At 44.0% G+C, this 19,221-nt stretch overlaps 1 protein-coding gene and 1 long non-coding RNA gene across 2 annotated transcripts in view; one reads left to right on the top strand and one right to left on the bottom strand.

Annotated features, from left to right (window-relative positions):
* Nucleotides 1-506, bottom strand: part of LOC142486943 (beta-Ala-His dipeptidase-like) — an 87,224-nt gene extending 86,718 nt beyond the window's left edge. The window contains exon 1 of the mRNA XM_075585477.1: nucleotides 302-506. Coding sequence (XP_075441592.1) covers nucleotides 302-334 — 33 coding nt within the window. The 5' untranslated portion in view covers nucleotides 335-506. The remainder of the gene's footprint in view (nucleotides 1-301) is intronic.
* Nucleotides 1-19,221, top strand: part of LOC142486945 (uncharacterized) — a 52,795-nt gene that overhangs the window by 18,994 nt on the left and 14,580 nt on the right. The window lies entirely within an intron of this gene.

Raw genomic sequence — 19,221 nt, 5'->3', positions numbered from 1 at the left:
CAAGAAAAACTATTATTGATGGCAATTGAATTTTTGTCTATGCTAAATTTGGTATTATTTTTTGCAACAATTTTGAAGACTTTAAACTGATAATATAACATGACGTGCTTAAATGATTTACTATACAATCAACTGAAAATGCATCTTACAATGCAAAACTGAATAGTCCAACAGCCTTATCATATTGTATATGTGTATGTACAACCTTACAAAATGAAAATATTGTAACTACAACGCTGCATGTAAAAGTGAACGATTTAGTGATTTCACACATATACATATATATCTCAAAAATCCTTACCATGGAGCCATGCTTAAACGACGGTTGCATCATTTTCTCGTCCCTTCTCCTTATGGTGAAAAGCTGTAGTGTCAGATTTCTTAAGTACAGTATCCCAGATGAATAGCATTCATTGTCTGCCTATCATTAGCTTGGTTAGCTAGATAGTTCTCTGATTTAAGGGAGCACAGATAACATGTGCTGAACATCTGACATGACCAGACACTCAAAAAATAGTAATATCAGCTTAAGATAACACTGACTAATAGAACATCCCGCCCTCCGAAATGGATCCTGAACAACAGAAAGAGAAGTACTGTACTGTAGATTGAATGTAACGTTATTTACTAACTGTTTTAAAATTAAGGGGTTAACCCTAAATAATATTCTTATTAGCCAAATGTGGCTAATAATGGTGCTGGGCATTAATCATAAAAAAAATATACACACCATTAAACCATGAAACCACTGTGTTTTTTTTTGTTTTTTTTTAGTATTAACCCCTTTGGTGCCTGTGGTATACCTTGGTAAGCACCGGCTTCAAACAGGTTAATGTTATTTTGAGCATAAGCTTCTGTAATAATAGATATTACAAAGACTATGATAGAAATATTATCGTGATGCAGTATTAATGCATTATTAATTTTGGCCCGATTATCGCACCCGGTAAATTATTACCACAATATTAATGTTAATGAATACCAACTTAAAATTGCTGTAAAAACCCCAGTAATTTGTTTTTAGACTGGTTGCGATATTAACTCCCCTTTAATGAAGTTTGATGTATCCGAGCCTAAGAGTAGTAATTGAGGTGATAATATAAAATAATCAGATGTGGGGAAAGTTGATATGTTCTTTCTCTGGAATACAGCCCTTTATAAAGAATAGTTCCCAAACATCAAATGGCTTGTGAATAAAACACAAGGCCGGCAAGGTTATATAGCAAATAATACAAATGTAATTGCATAAATAATATGGGAAGTCAAGCCAAATAAACAGGGTCAGGTCTGATCCTGCACATGCGTTTATTGTGTACTAGCTGAGAGACCCGGCGTTTCCCGGGATGTACCCCCCTTCACAGCTGGCTAGCCCCCACGTTCACAACTCCGTTCCCCTTCCCAGCTCCGTCACCCCCTCCCCCCCCTCTTCACAGCTCTGGCCCCCCCTCCTTCAAAGCTGCGGTCTCCCCTACCTGCCCCCCCATATCACTCTCCCCCCACTGGCCCCGACATCACTGTCACTGTCCCCTGCCTTGCACGTCACCTAACTCTCCCCCCCCCCTGCACGTGACATCGCTCTCCCCCCCTTGCACGTCACCTGACTCTCCCCCCCCTGCACCTCACATCACTCCCTTCTCCCTTGCACCTCACATGAGTCTCCCCCTTGCATGTGACATCACTGTACCCTCCCTTGCACCTCACATTAGTGCCCCCCCTCATGTCCCCCCGGCCCCCACCACACAGACTGTCTGCCATACACACAGTGTCACACACACACAGTGTCACACACACAGTGTCACACACACAGCGTCACACACACACAGCGTCACACACACAGCGTCACACACACAGCGTCACACACACACACAGCGTCACACACACACAGTGTCAACCACACACACACACAGTGTCACACACACACACAGTGTCAAACACACACACAGAGACACAGGAGTAAGAGGTGCAAGTTTGGAGGTGAGTGCTGGTGGGGAGAGAAGGGGGGTTTGGGGGAGGAAAGGCGGCGCCAGTGTCCCCCACCACCCCCCCCCCCCCGGCTGCCCCAGGGGACAGTCAGCCACGCCGAGACCGCCACTGCCCTGCTCCCCCCACCCCCTGCTGGCATGTCCCATTTGGCGGTTGGTGATAGTTGGGCTGTGCATGGTGGGAGGTGATGGCGGAGCAGCGGAGAGTGAAGGGGGTCGTGTTGGGGGTGGGGGGGCCAGGCGGTAGCGCTCGGTACCTAAGGTGCTGCTTGTGTCGGGAGTTGATGGCCCCTGTCGGGAGTTGATGGAGGGTGTGCGGAGGTGATGTGTAGTCTGCAGGGGAGGAATCTGCAATGAGGTGAATCTGCGCTGGGGTTAGTTTGTGAGAGGAGGCGGGATAATGCTGCTGTGTTGCATTCCAAAGCTCAGTGAATGTTTTAAGAGTGTGGCAGTTGGGTATGTGATGTCATAGAACCACACAGCCAATAAGAGGCATGCGGGGGCGGGGCCGGGTCACGGACCAATCAGATTGGCCAGAGGCTGAGTGACAGACCAAAAGACCAAAGGACCAATCAGATTGCCCTGAGGCACAGCAAACATCCAACGTTTTCAGTTTTATATAGATAGATAGATAGATAGATAGATAGATAGATGAGAACACCTTATTCAGTGCTTGTTTTAAAGTTCTAAATTCACACAAAATCCTGGTCTACGTGTATATATTTTGGAATGATGGGGAGCTACTCACGCACTGATGTTTTAGTTTTGCCTCTAATATTTGGTGGGTTGGTTTTGGTTTAAGTATTTATGTAACCTGCGAACTATTTAGCAAAAATAAGGATGAACAGAATAATATGGGTTATGCAAACTAAGAGTAATCAATATACGCTGAACCTCTATTGACTTGAATTCGAATGATTGTGATTTTGGTGTGTATACTACAATGGACAATGGAGTTTGAAGAAGACAATAAGTAGAGTTTGAGGAAGAAATGTGAATGCATATACAGGTATGTGTGTGTATCTGTGTGTGTTTATATGTATATGTGTGTATGTGTATATATATATATGTATAGGTATCAGTACCGTGTTAGCCGAGCTTCAATAATCAAAAAATAAATAGATGATACCGTTCTGTGGCTAACGAAATGCTTTTATTTGTGCGAGCTTTCGAGATACACTGATCTCTTCTTCCGGCGATGTTACAATGAATGAAGCAAGCAACCTCTTTATATATTATTTTACTTTTAATAATTCATTTTAAATTCTTATTAACAAAAATTCTTAGTAACAAAATATTAAATAATAAGAATTTAAAATGAATTATTAAAAGTAAAATAATATATAAAGAGGTTGCTTGCTTCATTCATTGTAACATCGCCGGAAGAAGAGATCAGTGTATCTCGAAAGCTCGCACAAGTAAAAGCATTTCGTTAGCCACAGAACGGTATCATCTATTTATTTTTTGATTATATATATATATTGGGAAAATGTAAAAGACAGCGCCTTTCTCAGACAACACCCAAATTGCTGCAACCCTGATCCAGCAAAGCAAGATGACTCACCCAGCACAGATGCCTAATGGCAATGAAAAGTATTTATCATTTACCCTTAATATGTATACTTATATACATTGTTTAATCCCATCTTCTTGGGATATGTCCTCACATGGTACTCTTATTATTTATTTTTTATTATTTTTTCTTTTTTCTTTACATAATTTTGATTATTTTTGTATTTCTTAATCATTTACACTTTTTTGTTATTTACATTTAGATGTATATGTTACACGTAATACACATCATCAATTTACGATGAGTAGTATGATGTTTTTTATCTGTCTCTATAGCATTTCCATCTTGAAGGAAAGGTACTATCTATCTGTGTAATTTATTCAAGATGTTATTTACAAGCAATTATATTGTATCATAGTTTTTTGTCCTCATTTAGCAATGTCAGCCTATTTAGGATTCGAATCTCAAAATTGAATATGATGGATCATAGTCTCATCCCTTCCTTTAAATCACACATAGTGTAACTCTTTTTACACTCTGTGTGATTATTTCAAGCTTGTTATATTTATTATATTTATTTTATATATTATTTTACTTTTAATAATTAATTTTAAATCCTTATTATTTGATATTTTGTTACTAGTGTAATTGTATTATTTTGTTAGATCCATTGCATTCATTATTACACATATATTGATATAGTCAATTGATAACATTGATGATTTTTGTGTACGAAACATTGATATTGAATAGAGCTATCATGTTAACTTATGTTTAAAACCTACTATACTTTACTAGTCACAGGTGGTAAAGCTTTGTAATTATCTGTATGTGATTAAGTATTTACAGATGGAAGGAGATTCCATTCATTTATTTATAGTGCTTATTATGTATTCATCGTTTTTTGTTTATTTATTTATATCTTTTATACATTTTTCAAGTGTTCATTTTACAATTACTGCTAATCTCAATACTGTTCTTTCATTTTTAAATATTAATTTATTCATTAATTCAATCAGCCACATCTAGCACAGATGACCTTTAGGACTCTAATTGAATAGAACCCATTTTTTGCATTGCATAATTTATTGGACTATGGGACTATAAATTACAAGTCAATCCAATTGGAGTTCATCCCCTGATGAAATCCGCTGAGACGGATGAAACGCGTAGGGTCACGTGGCATAGGAACTATGGTGGTCGAGCAGTCCAGACGCCAGAGTGAGGACGTCATTGAAGGATTTCCCTGGTCTCTGATTGGTGAGAGGCTAATGGCGGCCTCACTGAACAGAGGTGTTCCGGTTTGAAGGAAAAAGCCCTTTTCGGTGACTACAGCAGCAGCAACATTCATTTGCTGTAATCTCCACCGCATTCAAACGGAGGACGGCTGTGAAGTCTCACGTCCATCTGGTGCATGGGCTGGTCCCATAACATGCCTATATTTTATTGACAAAGTGTGAGTGTACATTTGTCTGTCCATGGAATATTAAACCTTTTATATCTGATTTTACACAAGGATCGGGCGCTTTTTCTTGATCTTTTCTAATATATATATATATATGGGTGGTTTTCTGGGTATGCACCTTAACCCTGGCTGTGCTCAAAGCTGTGACCATGCAGCAAGCTTAAGCCTATAGGGAACCATGTTAAAAATGGTTATTGAGGCAAAAAGTGACACTGTGTGCTCATTTGCATGTCATTTCCCAGAATCCCTTGCTGCAGTGGAAGTGCTGTATGCTGGGTGATAATGGGGAAAGGCGGGGTTGCAGACCTGCCTAAGACATGCAGATGAGCATACAGCTATATTTGCATATATATATATATATATATATATAATGGAAATATTACTGTATGCTCATTTGCATGTTTTAGGCAGGTCTGCAACCCTGCCTTTCACCATTATCACCCAGCACACAGCACTTCCACTGCAGCAAGGGATTCTGGCAAATGACATGCAAATGAGCACACAGTGCCACCTTTTGCTTCAAAACCATTAACATGGTTCCCTATAGGCTTAAGCTTGCTGCATGGTCACAGCTTTCAGCACAGCCAGGGTTAAGATGCATAGCCAGTAAACCCACCCACAGACAGCCTATAGGGAACCATGTTAATGGTTTGAAGCAAAAGGTGACACTGTGTGCTCATTTGCATGTAATTTCCCAGAATCCCTTGCTGTGTGCTAGGTGATAATGGTGAAAGGTATGGTTGCAGACCTGTCTAAGACATGCAAATGAGCATACAGTAATATTTCCATTTGCTATATGCTTTGCTGTGGAGGGTTTTTGTCACTTTTTTACCCACCATAACTTAACACATATATATATATATATACAGTGTTCGACAAACCTATACATTTGCTCGCCCCGGGCGAGTGGATTTAACATCGTGGCGAGCTCCTATTGGCCCAAGCAGCACACGTTTGGTACTAGGTGGCGAGTAGATTTTTTTGTGTGGCGAGTAGATTTTTTGGTGATTTGTCGACCACTGTATATATATATATATATATATATATATATATATATATCCTTTTCTCAAATCCTTATGTACTGTAACTGCCTAAAAGCAGCGGCAGAGTGGCAATGATTTTTGAAGAAGATGTATAGTGCCACCTGTTCATACAAATGAATGATACATTGTATCATTGACATTTGTAACAAATAAATTGAGTTAAAAAAGTTATCAATCTATTGACCAAAAACTAAAATGGATAATAAAATAAAGGGGTTTGAGGGCATGCGTGGAAGATATAGTGGTGTGAAGTCTTCCATTTAGTGTTTTGATATATTAAGAGGCAAAATTAGCCTATGCCAGACCTTAATTGTGGTTGGGTAAATTGCCCAAGTTGTGACATAATGCACAAATATTTCTCAGTGTTGGCTAGAAAAGCCCTCACTTACTATAGAAAAAAATACCCTGAGCAGTTTTCCTGACGAAGCAACACGCTTGCGAAACGCGTTGAAGAAACACTGTGACCTCTTGGAGCCACCACAGCCACCGTAGGATGTTGACGGAGTACCAGGGCCAATCAGCACTATGCAAAGAACGAGGAAGGGAAGAATCCCACGGGCTGAGGAAACCAGGCAACACGCCGTCCATGCTGCTGCTCTTTCGCTCCGATTCAGGCCGCTGATGTTATTTTATATGTAAGTACAGAGTTCTGTATGTTACTTTTATACAAATATATCTGTTTTACAAATATATTCTCTCTGTGTACTGAAATCCATATGAGGGGAAGGCACCACATCCCAAGAAGGAATCATTGTTCCAGTCCCACTTGTGGGTAGATGCTCCCCTCTATAAACACCAGTTCCAAGGCATCCAGCGACTATGATAGACGAGGACCATTCATTTAAAGAAACCATGTGAGTAGTGGTACTGACCACTTACATAAATATTACTACTCTTCAAGACTTTTTTGATTATTGCAATATTGCATTATATGCATATTTTATCTTTTTCACGATCCTGCGCTCCCCTTAGCCACTTAATTGTGGTTGGGTAAGTTGCCCAAGTTGTCACATAATGCACAAATGATTGGGTAGGGTAAAATGTCTCTGAGGTTGCCATATGTCTCAGTGTTGGCTAGAAAAGCCCTTACTTGCTATAGAGAAAATACCCTGAGCAGTTCTAATGTGAATGGGCTCTTGAAGGCACAAATAACTTATGTCAGACTCTAATTGCGTTATAGGCAAAAATAGCTATGTGATTCCTAAGAAAGGGTTAAGACTCCTGCGGTTGCTATATTCATTAGTATTAGCAGGCTTAGAAATACCCTCAACTGCTATACAGGATATTACTCTTAGCAGTTCAGGTGTGAGCTGGGCTAAATAAATTGCCGGAGAGATAGAAAGTGGATATACTGTAGCTAATGTGAGCAGAGCTGTGACTGCCTGATATATGAAGATGAATCAGAGAGTGAATAACTTTTAAATAGCTTAGCCCCACAATGTTGCCTGTTAAGTAACTGGATACTGCAGTTGGAGTTGGTATGACCGCAGCTCAGCTAACTTCATGGACCCGATGAACTCAAATAAAGTAGCAGTTACAAAATGCTGTATGCAAGAGGGAGAAGACGCTAAGTTTATCCCCTGGTAATCACGGACCCTGAAACTAGCTGTGTCAGAGATGACGTCTAAGGGAATCATAGTTACATACTGTAGAAGATGAGGTTCAAAAAAGATTTATATCCATCAAGTTCAATCCTTTTATTGCGTTGCGTTGCTATGGTAACATCCGTACCCGGAAGAGAGTGTTTGGATATAATAATACCACTGCCGTTTTAAAGGCAGATACAAAAAAAAAGAAAAAGAAAGAAGATAAATAACTTATTTTGAACCGTGTCTAATTATCTTTAACTGTGCGTGCAATGTCTTGTATATAATGTATACCCTGTTCACTTATGCAACTGTATTTGTAACCATGTATTATTTGTTATTTTAACGCTATGCCCAGGACATACTTGAAAATAAGAGGTAACTCTCAATGTATTACTTCCTGGTAAAATATTTTATAAATAAATAAAAATGCATGATTAAATGATGCCGACATTTTTTTATTTGTCTTGAACTATATTTTAGAACATTTAGAAGGCATTTAAATGAGGAAGATTTTAAAGAATGAATAAATGTACCTAATTGTACATTGATATGACAATAAATAAGGAAGTTACATATTATTTTCATGACACACAGCTGTGTATATTCATGATTTGAATGTGGGTAAAGCATTTATTTTTTTGGTATTAAAGTGGACTTTTGTTGAATAAACAATGATCTAGAGGTGTGCATCTCGTCCAAAGGATTGTCTTTTCTCTCTGCTCTTACTATAACAGAGGATGGGACGCCCTGATATGGAGCGTCACGGACACGATGCAGAAGATGTCCACTTAAGATGGCAGCAACAGCAACAAGCTTAAATACCTCCCTGGTGCGTGGGTGATAGTTAGGGAAGATAGTAATAGTACAAACACTGGGAAAATAGCAGAATTATGTCTATTGTGGATAATGTTAATGTGTGAGAAGTATTGTGGATGGCTGTCCCTAAAGCCCATGTTTGTAATATAAAAGTGCCTGAAGCCCTTCATTATACTATCAGCAGATCTATGCCCAGCCTACACAGATCCAGCACCCTGACAAGGGATGAGAGACTGATAAAAGCCTTGTATATATACTGTAGTTAGTCAACTGATATAAACTCCTTAAGAGCCGGGCATGGAGGGTTACAAACACGCTTTGTATTGTGCATAACTTGTGACTATATGTACATATAACATATAGTTATGTATTGAAGATAAAATGTGGAGGTGCATGCTGGGAGGCAAAGAGCATGGTCGTCTAGATTGAGAGCTCTGTGCCCTGCCACTAAACAATATTAGAAAAAAAACTTTTTAAGGAGGAGTAAAAGCCCTGAAAATCCACCACACATACTATAAGACGGGAGGATGTCAAAGAAGATAACGAAAACCCAGAAGAAAAAAGGGTTACCGGAGAACTTTGGCAGCTCTAGGAGGAGCAAACCGGGCCCTGAAATGGCGGCGCCTCTCTCAAACCAGGGATCAGATACAGAACACGACGGGGAAGAGGAGGAGAGTGACAACCCCGAGCTGATGCCGGTGAGGGTCAGGGACTTTAATCAGTTATACACGGACCTCAAAACGCTGCTTCAAGCAGATATAAGGGAGCTAAACAAGGAGGTGGGATCCCTGGGGGAGCGGACCGGCCATATTGAAAAGCAGCTGGACCTCACGACCAAAGCCACGAAGAAAGTGGAAAAAAAAGACTACTGATCTTCAACAACAAATAAATGAGATAAGAGAGCGCCAAGAAGATGCAGAAAATAGAGACCGGCGGAATAACGTGCGCATCAGAGGAGTCCCCGAGATGGAGGGAGACTGTGAGGGATACGTGCTACGCTGGCTGGAATCCCTGCTACCGGAGATACCGAGGGAAAGGCTGGAAATGGACCGCTGCCACCGGGCGTTACGGTCGAGGCCCCTACAATCTGATCAACCACGGGATATAATAGTGCGGCTGCATTATTATGGCACTAGGGAAGCGGTGTTACGCAAAACCCGAGCCAGCCCAGCAATTGACTTTGAAGGGGCTCACCTCCTAATTTTTCAAGATTTGTCCCCAACTATGGTATTAAGACGAAGGAACCTCCTCCCTATTACAAGGACCCTACGCGATAAGGCCGTCCGGTACCACTGGACCTTCCCAGTCGGTCTGCAGGTGGTCCGGAATGGGAGGCCAGTCTCTATGCGGGAGCTGGAGGAAGGGGACGTCTTCTTACAGAAGCTGGGTCTGAAAAACAACCCCGTCACAGTGACCGAAGCGGTGGAGACCCCAGACCCCACCTGGACTACAGCGGGACGCTCCCCGCGTCCGGGCGCTTCCAAAGACAAGGACTGAGGGGGAGGGTGGGCGGTAGTGGTGTCATCAGGTCCACAATCTCCCAGTTATCCAAGTTATCATACCCCCTAATAAACGTTTAAAGTTGCCACCACGCTAGGAGCAGAGGAACCCCCACAGCGGAGAGAGGAGAAGAGGAACGGCTCGCAGACCTGGATGTGGTATGGAAGAAAGGTACGTACCTGGGGCCCCAGATCCAAAGATGGCGGCTGACACAAGGCTGATGGAGCCGCACGCTGGAATGCAAACCCCGGATATCCAAGAAGTGGAGGTGGGGAGCACGCGCTTCCCTGCCGTCTGGCGCGAAACGAGGTCCAAAATGGCGGAGACCGGACTTACGGTGACATCAGAGGGAGGAGCAGGAGTGGCCATCTTGGAGGTGGCGGAACCGGTATGGAGATACCGCATTTCTGGAAGCCGAGGAGCACGAAGGACACGCACGGCAGCCGGGGACACAGCGGAGCGGCAACGAAGGGGGGGCCATAAGAGCAGTCGCAGTAGCGGCTCCACGCTCCCCGCGGGGAGCCACATAAAGAAAGTTATCTGAAGTGAATGGGAGGGGTGGAGGGTAGAAGGGGAGGAGGGAAGGGGAGGAGAGGAGGAGGGCAAGGTAAGGTATAGATGTAGGTACTCTACAGTTAGGGGTGAGGAAGGCGAGACGGTAGTAGAGAGAGAGACAGGAGGTAGGCTAATAGGTAGGGGCGGATTCTCGAGGCCATCCTGGCATTATACAACGGCCCTACAGCTAGGGTTCGGCACCAGAGCTTCCCCTCGGACCAATTTAAGATCTGTAGCGGGACAAGGCAGGAGTGTCCCCTGTCCCCGCTGTTATTCGCCCTGTGTATCGAACCTCTGGCAGCGGATATTCGCTTAAGCCCCGATATCTCAGGGATAGAGGTAAAGGACCAAGCTCAAAGTGTCGCTGTATGCGGATGACGTGATCCTGACACTGTCTAAACCCCTCACCTCCCTGCCCAATGTCTTTGAGATTTTGGGAAAATTCAATCAAATTTCCGGGTTCAAAATCAATCAAACCAAATCAGAAGCCCTCAACATAAATCTACCACGTCCGGTAGAAAAATTATTAGAAATAAATTTCAATTTCAAATGACAAGCCTCCTCTATCAAATACCTCGGGGTATATATTACCAGAGATTATAATTCACTCTATAAAGCAAATTACCCGAAACTGTTTAGGACTCTAAGGGAGGATCTCAGAATATGGTCCGGATTTGGTATTTCTTGGTTCGGGAGAATTCAGAGTATTAAAATGAACCTCCTACCCAGGATGCTCTATCTATTCCAGACCCTACCAGTACCTTTAGTACAAGCTGATGTCCTCTCCTTACAGTCTCAAATACTGAATTTTATTTGGAACAACAGAAACCTGCGAATTGCAAAGAGCATATTAAACCGGCCAGTTATGAAAGGGGGATTAGCGGTACCTTGCTTGTTGGCATATTACAAGGCAGCCCAATTGAGCCAAATTGTCCAGTGGCACTCAGACCCGTCCTTGCGGAGATGGGTGGCGCTGGAGAGAGACTGCTGTGCACCAGTGGAGCTGCACGATTTAATCTGGCTTCCCAAACGTTGTGGAAACACAATAAAGATGCTGCTACAGGCCGTGGCGAACTCTCTGGCAGTATGGGGGAATGCCAAATTTAGACATAAGCTCACCACCAAACAATCCCTCATGACACCATTATTCAAGAATCCGGATTTTGCTCCGGGGATGCTTAGTAAAAACTTTTTAATCTGGTCTCAGTCGGGTTATAAACGACTTAAAGATCTGGAGGGGAGGAAAATTATTAAAACATTTGAGCAAATTAAATCAGAAAAAGGAGTGCTAAATTCAGAATTATTTAGATACCTCCAGATCAGAGCTTTTTACAATAAATTCCCAATTCGACCTCCAAGAACGATTTTGAGCAAATGTGTTCGAGAGGAACGGACACAAGGGGACTGACCTCTAGGATGTACATGGAAGTAATCGGTCCTGGGAAGACAGACGAACCCCGACTCAACTACATGACGAAATGGGAGACGGACTTAGGGGAGACACTAGATGACGAAGACTGGGATCATATCCTACAGGCTGCAGCCAAAAGCTCAGTCTGTACCACGTTAAAGGAGAACGAATGTAAGGTCCTCATATGTTGGTATCATACCCCACTTAAACTATCTAAATTTGTAAAAGGATATTCGCCGCTCTGCCCAAAGCAGTGCGGGGAATCAGCGGATTTAAAACATATGCTGTGGTCTTGCCCGAGGGTGGTCCCGATTTGGGAAAACATTAGGGAATGGTTACAGAGGATTCTCAACTTGGAGATCCCCCTGGATCCGTGGCTGTTCCTCTTGGGCAGGCGAATCCAGGGATTGCCAAAAGCGGCACACAAGCTGGTTGCACATTTCGCAACCGCCACCCGATGCGAGATCGCGGCAGTATGGAAACAAGATGAAATTCCAATTATCCCCAGAATTCGGAATAGAATTTGGCATGTTTGCCAGATGGAACAGCTGACCAGTTGGGTCAAGGACTCTGGCTCAAATTTCCTCAAAGTATGGGCCCCGTGGATTGCCCAGATAGACATCCCAGGGGTAGATGCCGGCATGATCCTGCATTAATAGCGTTGAATGCGTTCTCCGGTGACGGGGTGAGACTCACGCACTTTCGTTAGAAGACAGGTAGGATACACCATGGGTTAGGAAGACCGAGTTGCTAAGCCGCTAACTCTAAGAAGATTCCATTTGAATCAGAGCAGTCAAGGATGCAACACTCATGTTGCCAGTTCAAGGCTGTCCCACTCTGCCCCCCTCCCCCTTTTGTGTGTTCCTGTTGTTGTCCAGTCCGAGTCATGTAGGTCAGGTTTGTCAAGTCTTGTGATTAAATGTAGTTGGTCAAGGATGAAAACTGTGGGTACTGCGATACCTAACAATGGAATGTGTCACAATATATGCTTTGTAAAACCCAATAAAAATTTAAGTTTAAAAAAAAAAAGATAAAATGTGTACATATATATATACAAAAACAAAGCAGTGCTAACACATTCAGGTCATGCACTAATACACTTATCTCTAAGTACCAAGTACAAATCCCAGAGTTCAGTCCATCCAACACAAGTCCAGTGAAAAAGGGTATTCATTAGATAAACAAAGGGAAAAGATTCCTAATAGCCAGATCCAATCTAAATGTAGGGGGGGGCTGCTCATCCACGGGAGAATCAATCCCACACCAGTACTGTATAGAAAAAAATAGAACAAAGCGCACTCCCCTAGTGCATTATCTTATGATGCAGATGAAATAAAATGAATTTAAATAAATGTAAGGTAGATAATACACACTTACAAGACATAAAGAGTAAAATTCACGTAAAGGTATCTTTACACACAGACTCCTGGTACAGATCAGCTGAGATGGATGGGGGAGACCTTTATGTATACCCACTGAAAGCCAGTTGCCTTTAGACCTGCTGCTGGAACGCTCACACACAGCAGAAACGAACGCAGACAGAGTCACAGTAAGAGCAGGCACAGTGGGAGATGGTAACGGTCTCACCTCTTGCAGCGGACCAACACGAGGTGCCAGAGGCAATCTCAGTATACAGGAGTCTCTTAGTTAGCAGTGGAATACCACGCACACTGCGTGCTTGCGCGATGACGTCACAGTTCTACGCTTTTCATCAGCGCTTGCCGACTCTGTCATTTGAGAGATATTTTAATTATATTTTAAACATTTATATACATGTAGATGAGTTATTTACTTAATAAAACATTTTTATTTTTCGTTTTTTACCCCTCCTGGATCTATTTCCTGCACATTCAGCATTTGTTTAATTGTACTTATTCATTATCTATCATAATTTGCAGAGTGCAACAATTTGGGGTTCTTTTCTGATCATCTTTGATCATTTGGTATAGCTGTTGTTTCCTCCCCATGTATTAAGGTTGAGCATTTGATCATATTTCTTCTTAGGGGATAGAAGGTGACAGAGCCCTGCACACCTCTTCTGTGGGAACAGTCTCTCTCATGGGAGAGACACACTGGCTAAATTTAGGAAGTGCAGTCCCTTAAGTACCCTGGGGGAGGGTTCAAGGTATGAGCCCAGGATTGGGCAGAACACAGACCTTGTCCCGCCACTCCCTGTCCCTCAAGGGAGCTGCTCATTGCTGTGGAAAACCCAGATTGGCCTTACTGCCTGCGCTGTACCAGGACTTACATGTCAGGCAGGACAGGGTAGTAGGAAAAACCAGACATGGCTACATAGGGCATTAGGACAAACAGTAGTGTCATCAGTTGGAATTACTGAGGTGTAATAACTGGAGTTTCTGTTCTCTGTAGCTGTGGTTCCCAACCTTTTTTACCCCCCCTGCTAGAAAATATTTGTTTTGTGAACCCCTAATTCATTAATTTTATTGCTTACTCATCAGGCTATTGCTAACTAAACTGTTTGACCAATCCCAGGCTCATGGGGTGAACACTGTAAGGGTTCTAGTCCAGGTTTTGTCTGGAACCTGCCCTTACCTGGCTGCTGTGGACATCTTGGTTGCTGGCAAGCCTCCTCCTGAACTTTTATTATTGGCTACACCTGTTCAAGGGCTTAAATAGCAGCCAGTGACAGTGACTAGAACAATCTACCTGAAACTCTCAAAACCGCCACCAGTCTAAGTTCGTTCAAAACTAAAGCTGTCTCACATTTTACTGTGGTCTGTAACTGTTACATACGCCTATAACATATTATATATTTAACTGTTCATACAGTCTTAATATATAATGTATAACCCATTTCACCTAATTTACCCATGTATTTGTAACCATGTATATGTCATAATTTACATCATCAATTATGCCCCTTTATAAAGATGCAGATGCCGGAGTGTGCGGTCAGGACATGCAGATGCCGGAGTGTGCGGTCAGGACATGCAGATGTCGGAGTGTGCGGTCAGGACATGCAGATGTCGGAGTGTGCGGTCAGGACATGCAGATGTCGGAGTGTGCGGTCAGGACATGCAGATGCCGGAGTGTGCGGTCAGGACATGCAGATGTCGGAGTGTGCGGTCAGGACATGCAGATGTCGGAGTGTGCGGTCAGGACATGCAGATGTCGGAGTGTGCGGTCAGGACATGCAGATGCCGGAGTGTGCGGTCAGGACATGCAGATGTCGGAGTGTGCGGTCAGGACATGCAGATGTCGGAGTGTGCGGTCAGGACATGCAGATGTCGGAGTGTGCGGTCAGGACATGCAGATGTCGGAGTGTGCGGTCAGGACATGCAGATGTCGGAGTGTGCGGTCAGGACATGCAGATGCCGGAGTGTGCGGTCAGGACATGCAGATGTCGGAGTGTGCGGTCAGGACATGCAGATGTCGGAGTGTGCGGTCAGGACATGCAGATGCCGGAGTGTGCGGTCAGGACATGCAGATGCCGGAGTGTGCGGTCAGGACATGCAGATGCCGGAGTGTGCGGTCAGGACATGCAGATGTCGGAGTGTGCGGTCAGGACATGCAGATGTCGGAGTGTGCGGTCAGGACATGCAGATGTCGGAGTGTGCGGTCAGGACATGCAGATGCCGGAGTGTGCGGTCAGGACATGCAGATGCCGGAGTGTGTGGTCAGGACATGCAGATGCCGGAGTGTGCGGTCAGGACATGCAGATGCCGGAGTGTGCGGTCAGGACATGCAGATGTCGGAGTGTGCGGTCAGGACATGCAGATGTCGGAGTGTGCGGTCAGGACATGCAGATGTCGGAGTGTGCGGTCAGGACATGCAGATGTCGGAGTGTGCGGTCAGGACATGCAGATGTCGGAGTGTGCGGTCAGGACATGCAGATGTCGGAGTGTGCGGTCAGGACATGCAGATGTCGGAGTGTGCGGTCAGGACATGCAGATGTCGGAGTGTGCGGTCAGGACATGCAGATGCCGGAGTGTGCGGTCAGGACATGCAGATGCCGGAGTGTGCGGTCAGGACATGCAGATGTCGGAGTGTGCGGTCAGGACATGCAGATGTCGGAGTGTGCGGTCAGGACATGCAGATGCCGGAGTGTGCGGTCAGGACATGCAGATGTCGGAGTGTGCGGTCAGGACATGCAGATGTCGGAGTGTGCGGTCAGGACATGCAGATGTCGGAGTGTGCGGTCAGGACATGCAGATGTCGGAGTGTGCGGTCAGGACATGCAGATGCCGGAGTGTGCGGTCAGGACATGCAGATGTCGGAGTGTGCGGTCAGGACATGCAGATGTCGGAGTGTGCGGTCAGGACATGCAGATGTCGGAGTGTGCGGTCAGGACATGCAGATGTCGGAGTGTGCGGTCAGGACATGCAGATGTCGGAGTGTGCGGTCAGGACATGCAGATGTCGGAGTGTGCGGTCAGGACATGCAGATGTCGGAGTGTGCGGTCAGGACATGCAGATGTCGGAGTGTGCGGTCAGGACATGCAGATGTCGGAGTGTGCGGTCAGGACATGCAGATGTCGGAGTGTGCGGTCAGGACATGCAGATGTCGGAGTGTGCGGTCAGGACATGCAGATGTCGGAGTGTGCGGTCAGGACATGCAGATGTCGGAGTGTGCGGTCAGGACATGCAGATGCCGGAGTGTGCGGTCAGGACATGCAGATGTCGGAGTGTGCGGTCAGGACATGCAGATGTCGGAGTGTGCGGTCAGGACATGCAGATGCCGGAGTGTGCGGTCAGGACATGCAGATGCCGGAGTGTGCGGTCAGGACATGCAGATGTCGGAGTGTGCGGTCAGGACATGCAGATGTCGGAGTGTGCGGTCAGGACATGCAGATGTCGGAGTGTGCGGTCAGGACATGCAGATGTCGGAGTGTGCGGTCAGGACATGCAGATGTCGGAGTGTGCGGTCAGGACATGCAGATGTCGGAGTGTGCGGTCAGGACATGCAGATGTCGGAGTGTGCGGTCAGGACATGCAGATGTCGGAGTGTGCGGTCAGGACATGCAGATGTCGGAGTGTGCGGTCAGGACATGCAGATGGCATTTTGAAGCAGCAGTGCTGCATATTCTGACTATAGGCAGAATATTTTAAAGGAGTTATAGACGTATTAGCTTATTTTGGGGTAGTTTGTAGATACCGTTAGAATTTTACAAAGCAGTTATCAACTATATATCGAAATATCAATTTAATTACAAAAAATAAGTCATATTTCTATTAACAGGAATATCCCCTTTCAAGATGGTTGGTGAATTCCAGACAGGAGGATCATAGCGATTTGGAGAAATCATATTTCAGTTTTTGAGACACAACAATCTGGGCATATGTGTTTTATTGCGTATAAGGGAAATGGGGATGGGATGCCCTCGCAACAGCTCAAAAAACAAAATAGCGTTAGAGGGTGGGGCTGCAATCTGGGGTAGGTGCAGGTAGTCAAAACGAAAAGAAAGAGACTCCACTAATGAAAGCACTCAACCCAAAATAATGATATGTTAATATAATTAAAACTAGTTTATTGGGAGCTATGCACCAAAAAATAAAATGAAGGGTTAAAGTTGTATATCAGGGTAATACAACCAAATGGTGTGAAGCTTGAAAGTGTGCCAACCTCACTAAGTTGTTACCTCGTTGATCAAGCGTGAATATTAAAAGGAAGTTAAATACCAGAATAAAGTGTGCTCGCCTGTGGTTAATCGCAGTAGTGTGTGCTGAGCAGTGATACACTGTCGCAAAATATTGCCACAATTGGCTCCATTATGCTTTCTAATTACCTCACTTGTAGTAGTATACAGCCATTAGCCTGATAGGCCCACACTAAGTACCTGTGGGGTTAAAACATGGTTAGTTAACCCCGTGAATGCTGTGACTAAACACTCCTAGTGATCCCTAGGGTGCTACTAAGGTGAGTAACTATTGTGGAGAGTAACTGTCAACCTCCTGTTACCTTTTAGTCTTGTTGTATATCATTGTTTAAGAACATTTGTGGGGTTTGTACTAGTAGTGTGCGGCACATTAGCTCCCTCAATACCAGCAGAACAATGATCGAAGCTATATACCTCAGATCGACTGATAATATGGTATTATGATTACTAGATGGTACTCAGTACTCCATATTTGAGGGTAGTAGTAGGCATAGAAAAATAGAATTGCAAAATAAATTTGCAAGGCTGGTCTCTAAGTTTTCGAGACCATGTTCCGCCTCAAATAGCCACAGTAGTATAGGCGTGGTTAGTCCTCCCTCCTTCTCACACACGCCTCTCTCCAGTGTATACTGTGAACAGGCTTAAGAGTCTGCGCACAGAGTTCAAGAGGCTGGTTGCCGTTTGTAGTCTCTTGAACCCTCAATATATATATTTATGGATCTTTTGGTCGCTTGGGTATGTACTAGTAGTGTGCGGTACATTAATCCCCTGTGTGCAAATAGAATAGTAATCCCAGTTATATACAGTAGCTCCAATAAACGGATTGTGTGGTCAACTGGCTATGAGATGGTACTCACTACTCCATATAAGAGGATGATGGTAGGCATGAAATGTTTTTATTAGGAAATCAGTTGGCAGTGCTAGTCTCTATGTTATCGAGACACTGCTCTGCCAAAATAACCGTGGTAGGGTAAACGTAATAAATCCACTCTCCTTCACACACACTTTGCTCCAATTCAATATGTTTACTATGATCTGGCTTGAAGATCTGCATAGGGTGCTGGAAAAGCTAATTCCTGTGTGTAGTTCCTGGTATTAACTGAAGTAGCAAATCAGTGCGGTAGGTAGTCGGCGAACTCCTATGAAATTGGGTATATATAATATAATTATAGATTCTCTCAGCTGCCCTGCATGCCACCCCGAATGAATGGAAAGTAGAGAGTTTAAAATAAAGTATTTAAAAACTGACAAGGCACTTGTAAGCGCATGTTCTAAACAAAGAAGCTGAACATAGAATTAGCATCGTTCTTATGACTGCCCCATTGAATTATTACCGGGTGCTGCCATTCCGTTCGGAAGAATCTATTCCCTCTCAGAGCCAGAATTGAAGGTTCTCAATGACTACCTACAGGAGAACCTGTTGAAGGGTTTCATCCGACCTTTTACTTCCCCAGCAGGTGCTGCTCTCTTCTTCGTGGGAAAGAAAGATGTTCACTATGTCCTGCATTGACTATCGGGAACTAAATTAAATCACAGTTAAGAATAGGTATCCGTTACCTCTGATTTCTGAACTATTGGAAAGAATTCGGTCAGCCAAGATCTTTACCAAATGAGATCTCTGAGGAGCGTATAATTTGGTCAGCATCTGACACGGTGACAAGTGGAAGACAACCTTCCAAACATGTTATGGTCACTATGAATACCTAGTGATACCTTTTGGACTCTAATGC

This window comes from Ascaphus truei, chromosome 2 (genome assembly GCF_040206685.1).
Source record: "Ascaphus truei isolate aAscTru1 chromosome 2, aAscTru1.hap1, whole genome shotgun sequence".
NCBI classification, from domain to species: domain Eukaryota; kingdom Metazoa; phylum Chordata; class Amphibia; order Anura; family Ascaphidae; genus Ascaphus; species Ascaphus truei.
The sequence above is the reverse complement of the archived record's forward strand: the minus strand, read 5'-3'. Positions and strand labels throughout refer to the sequence as shown.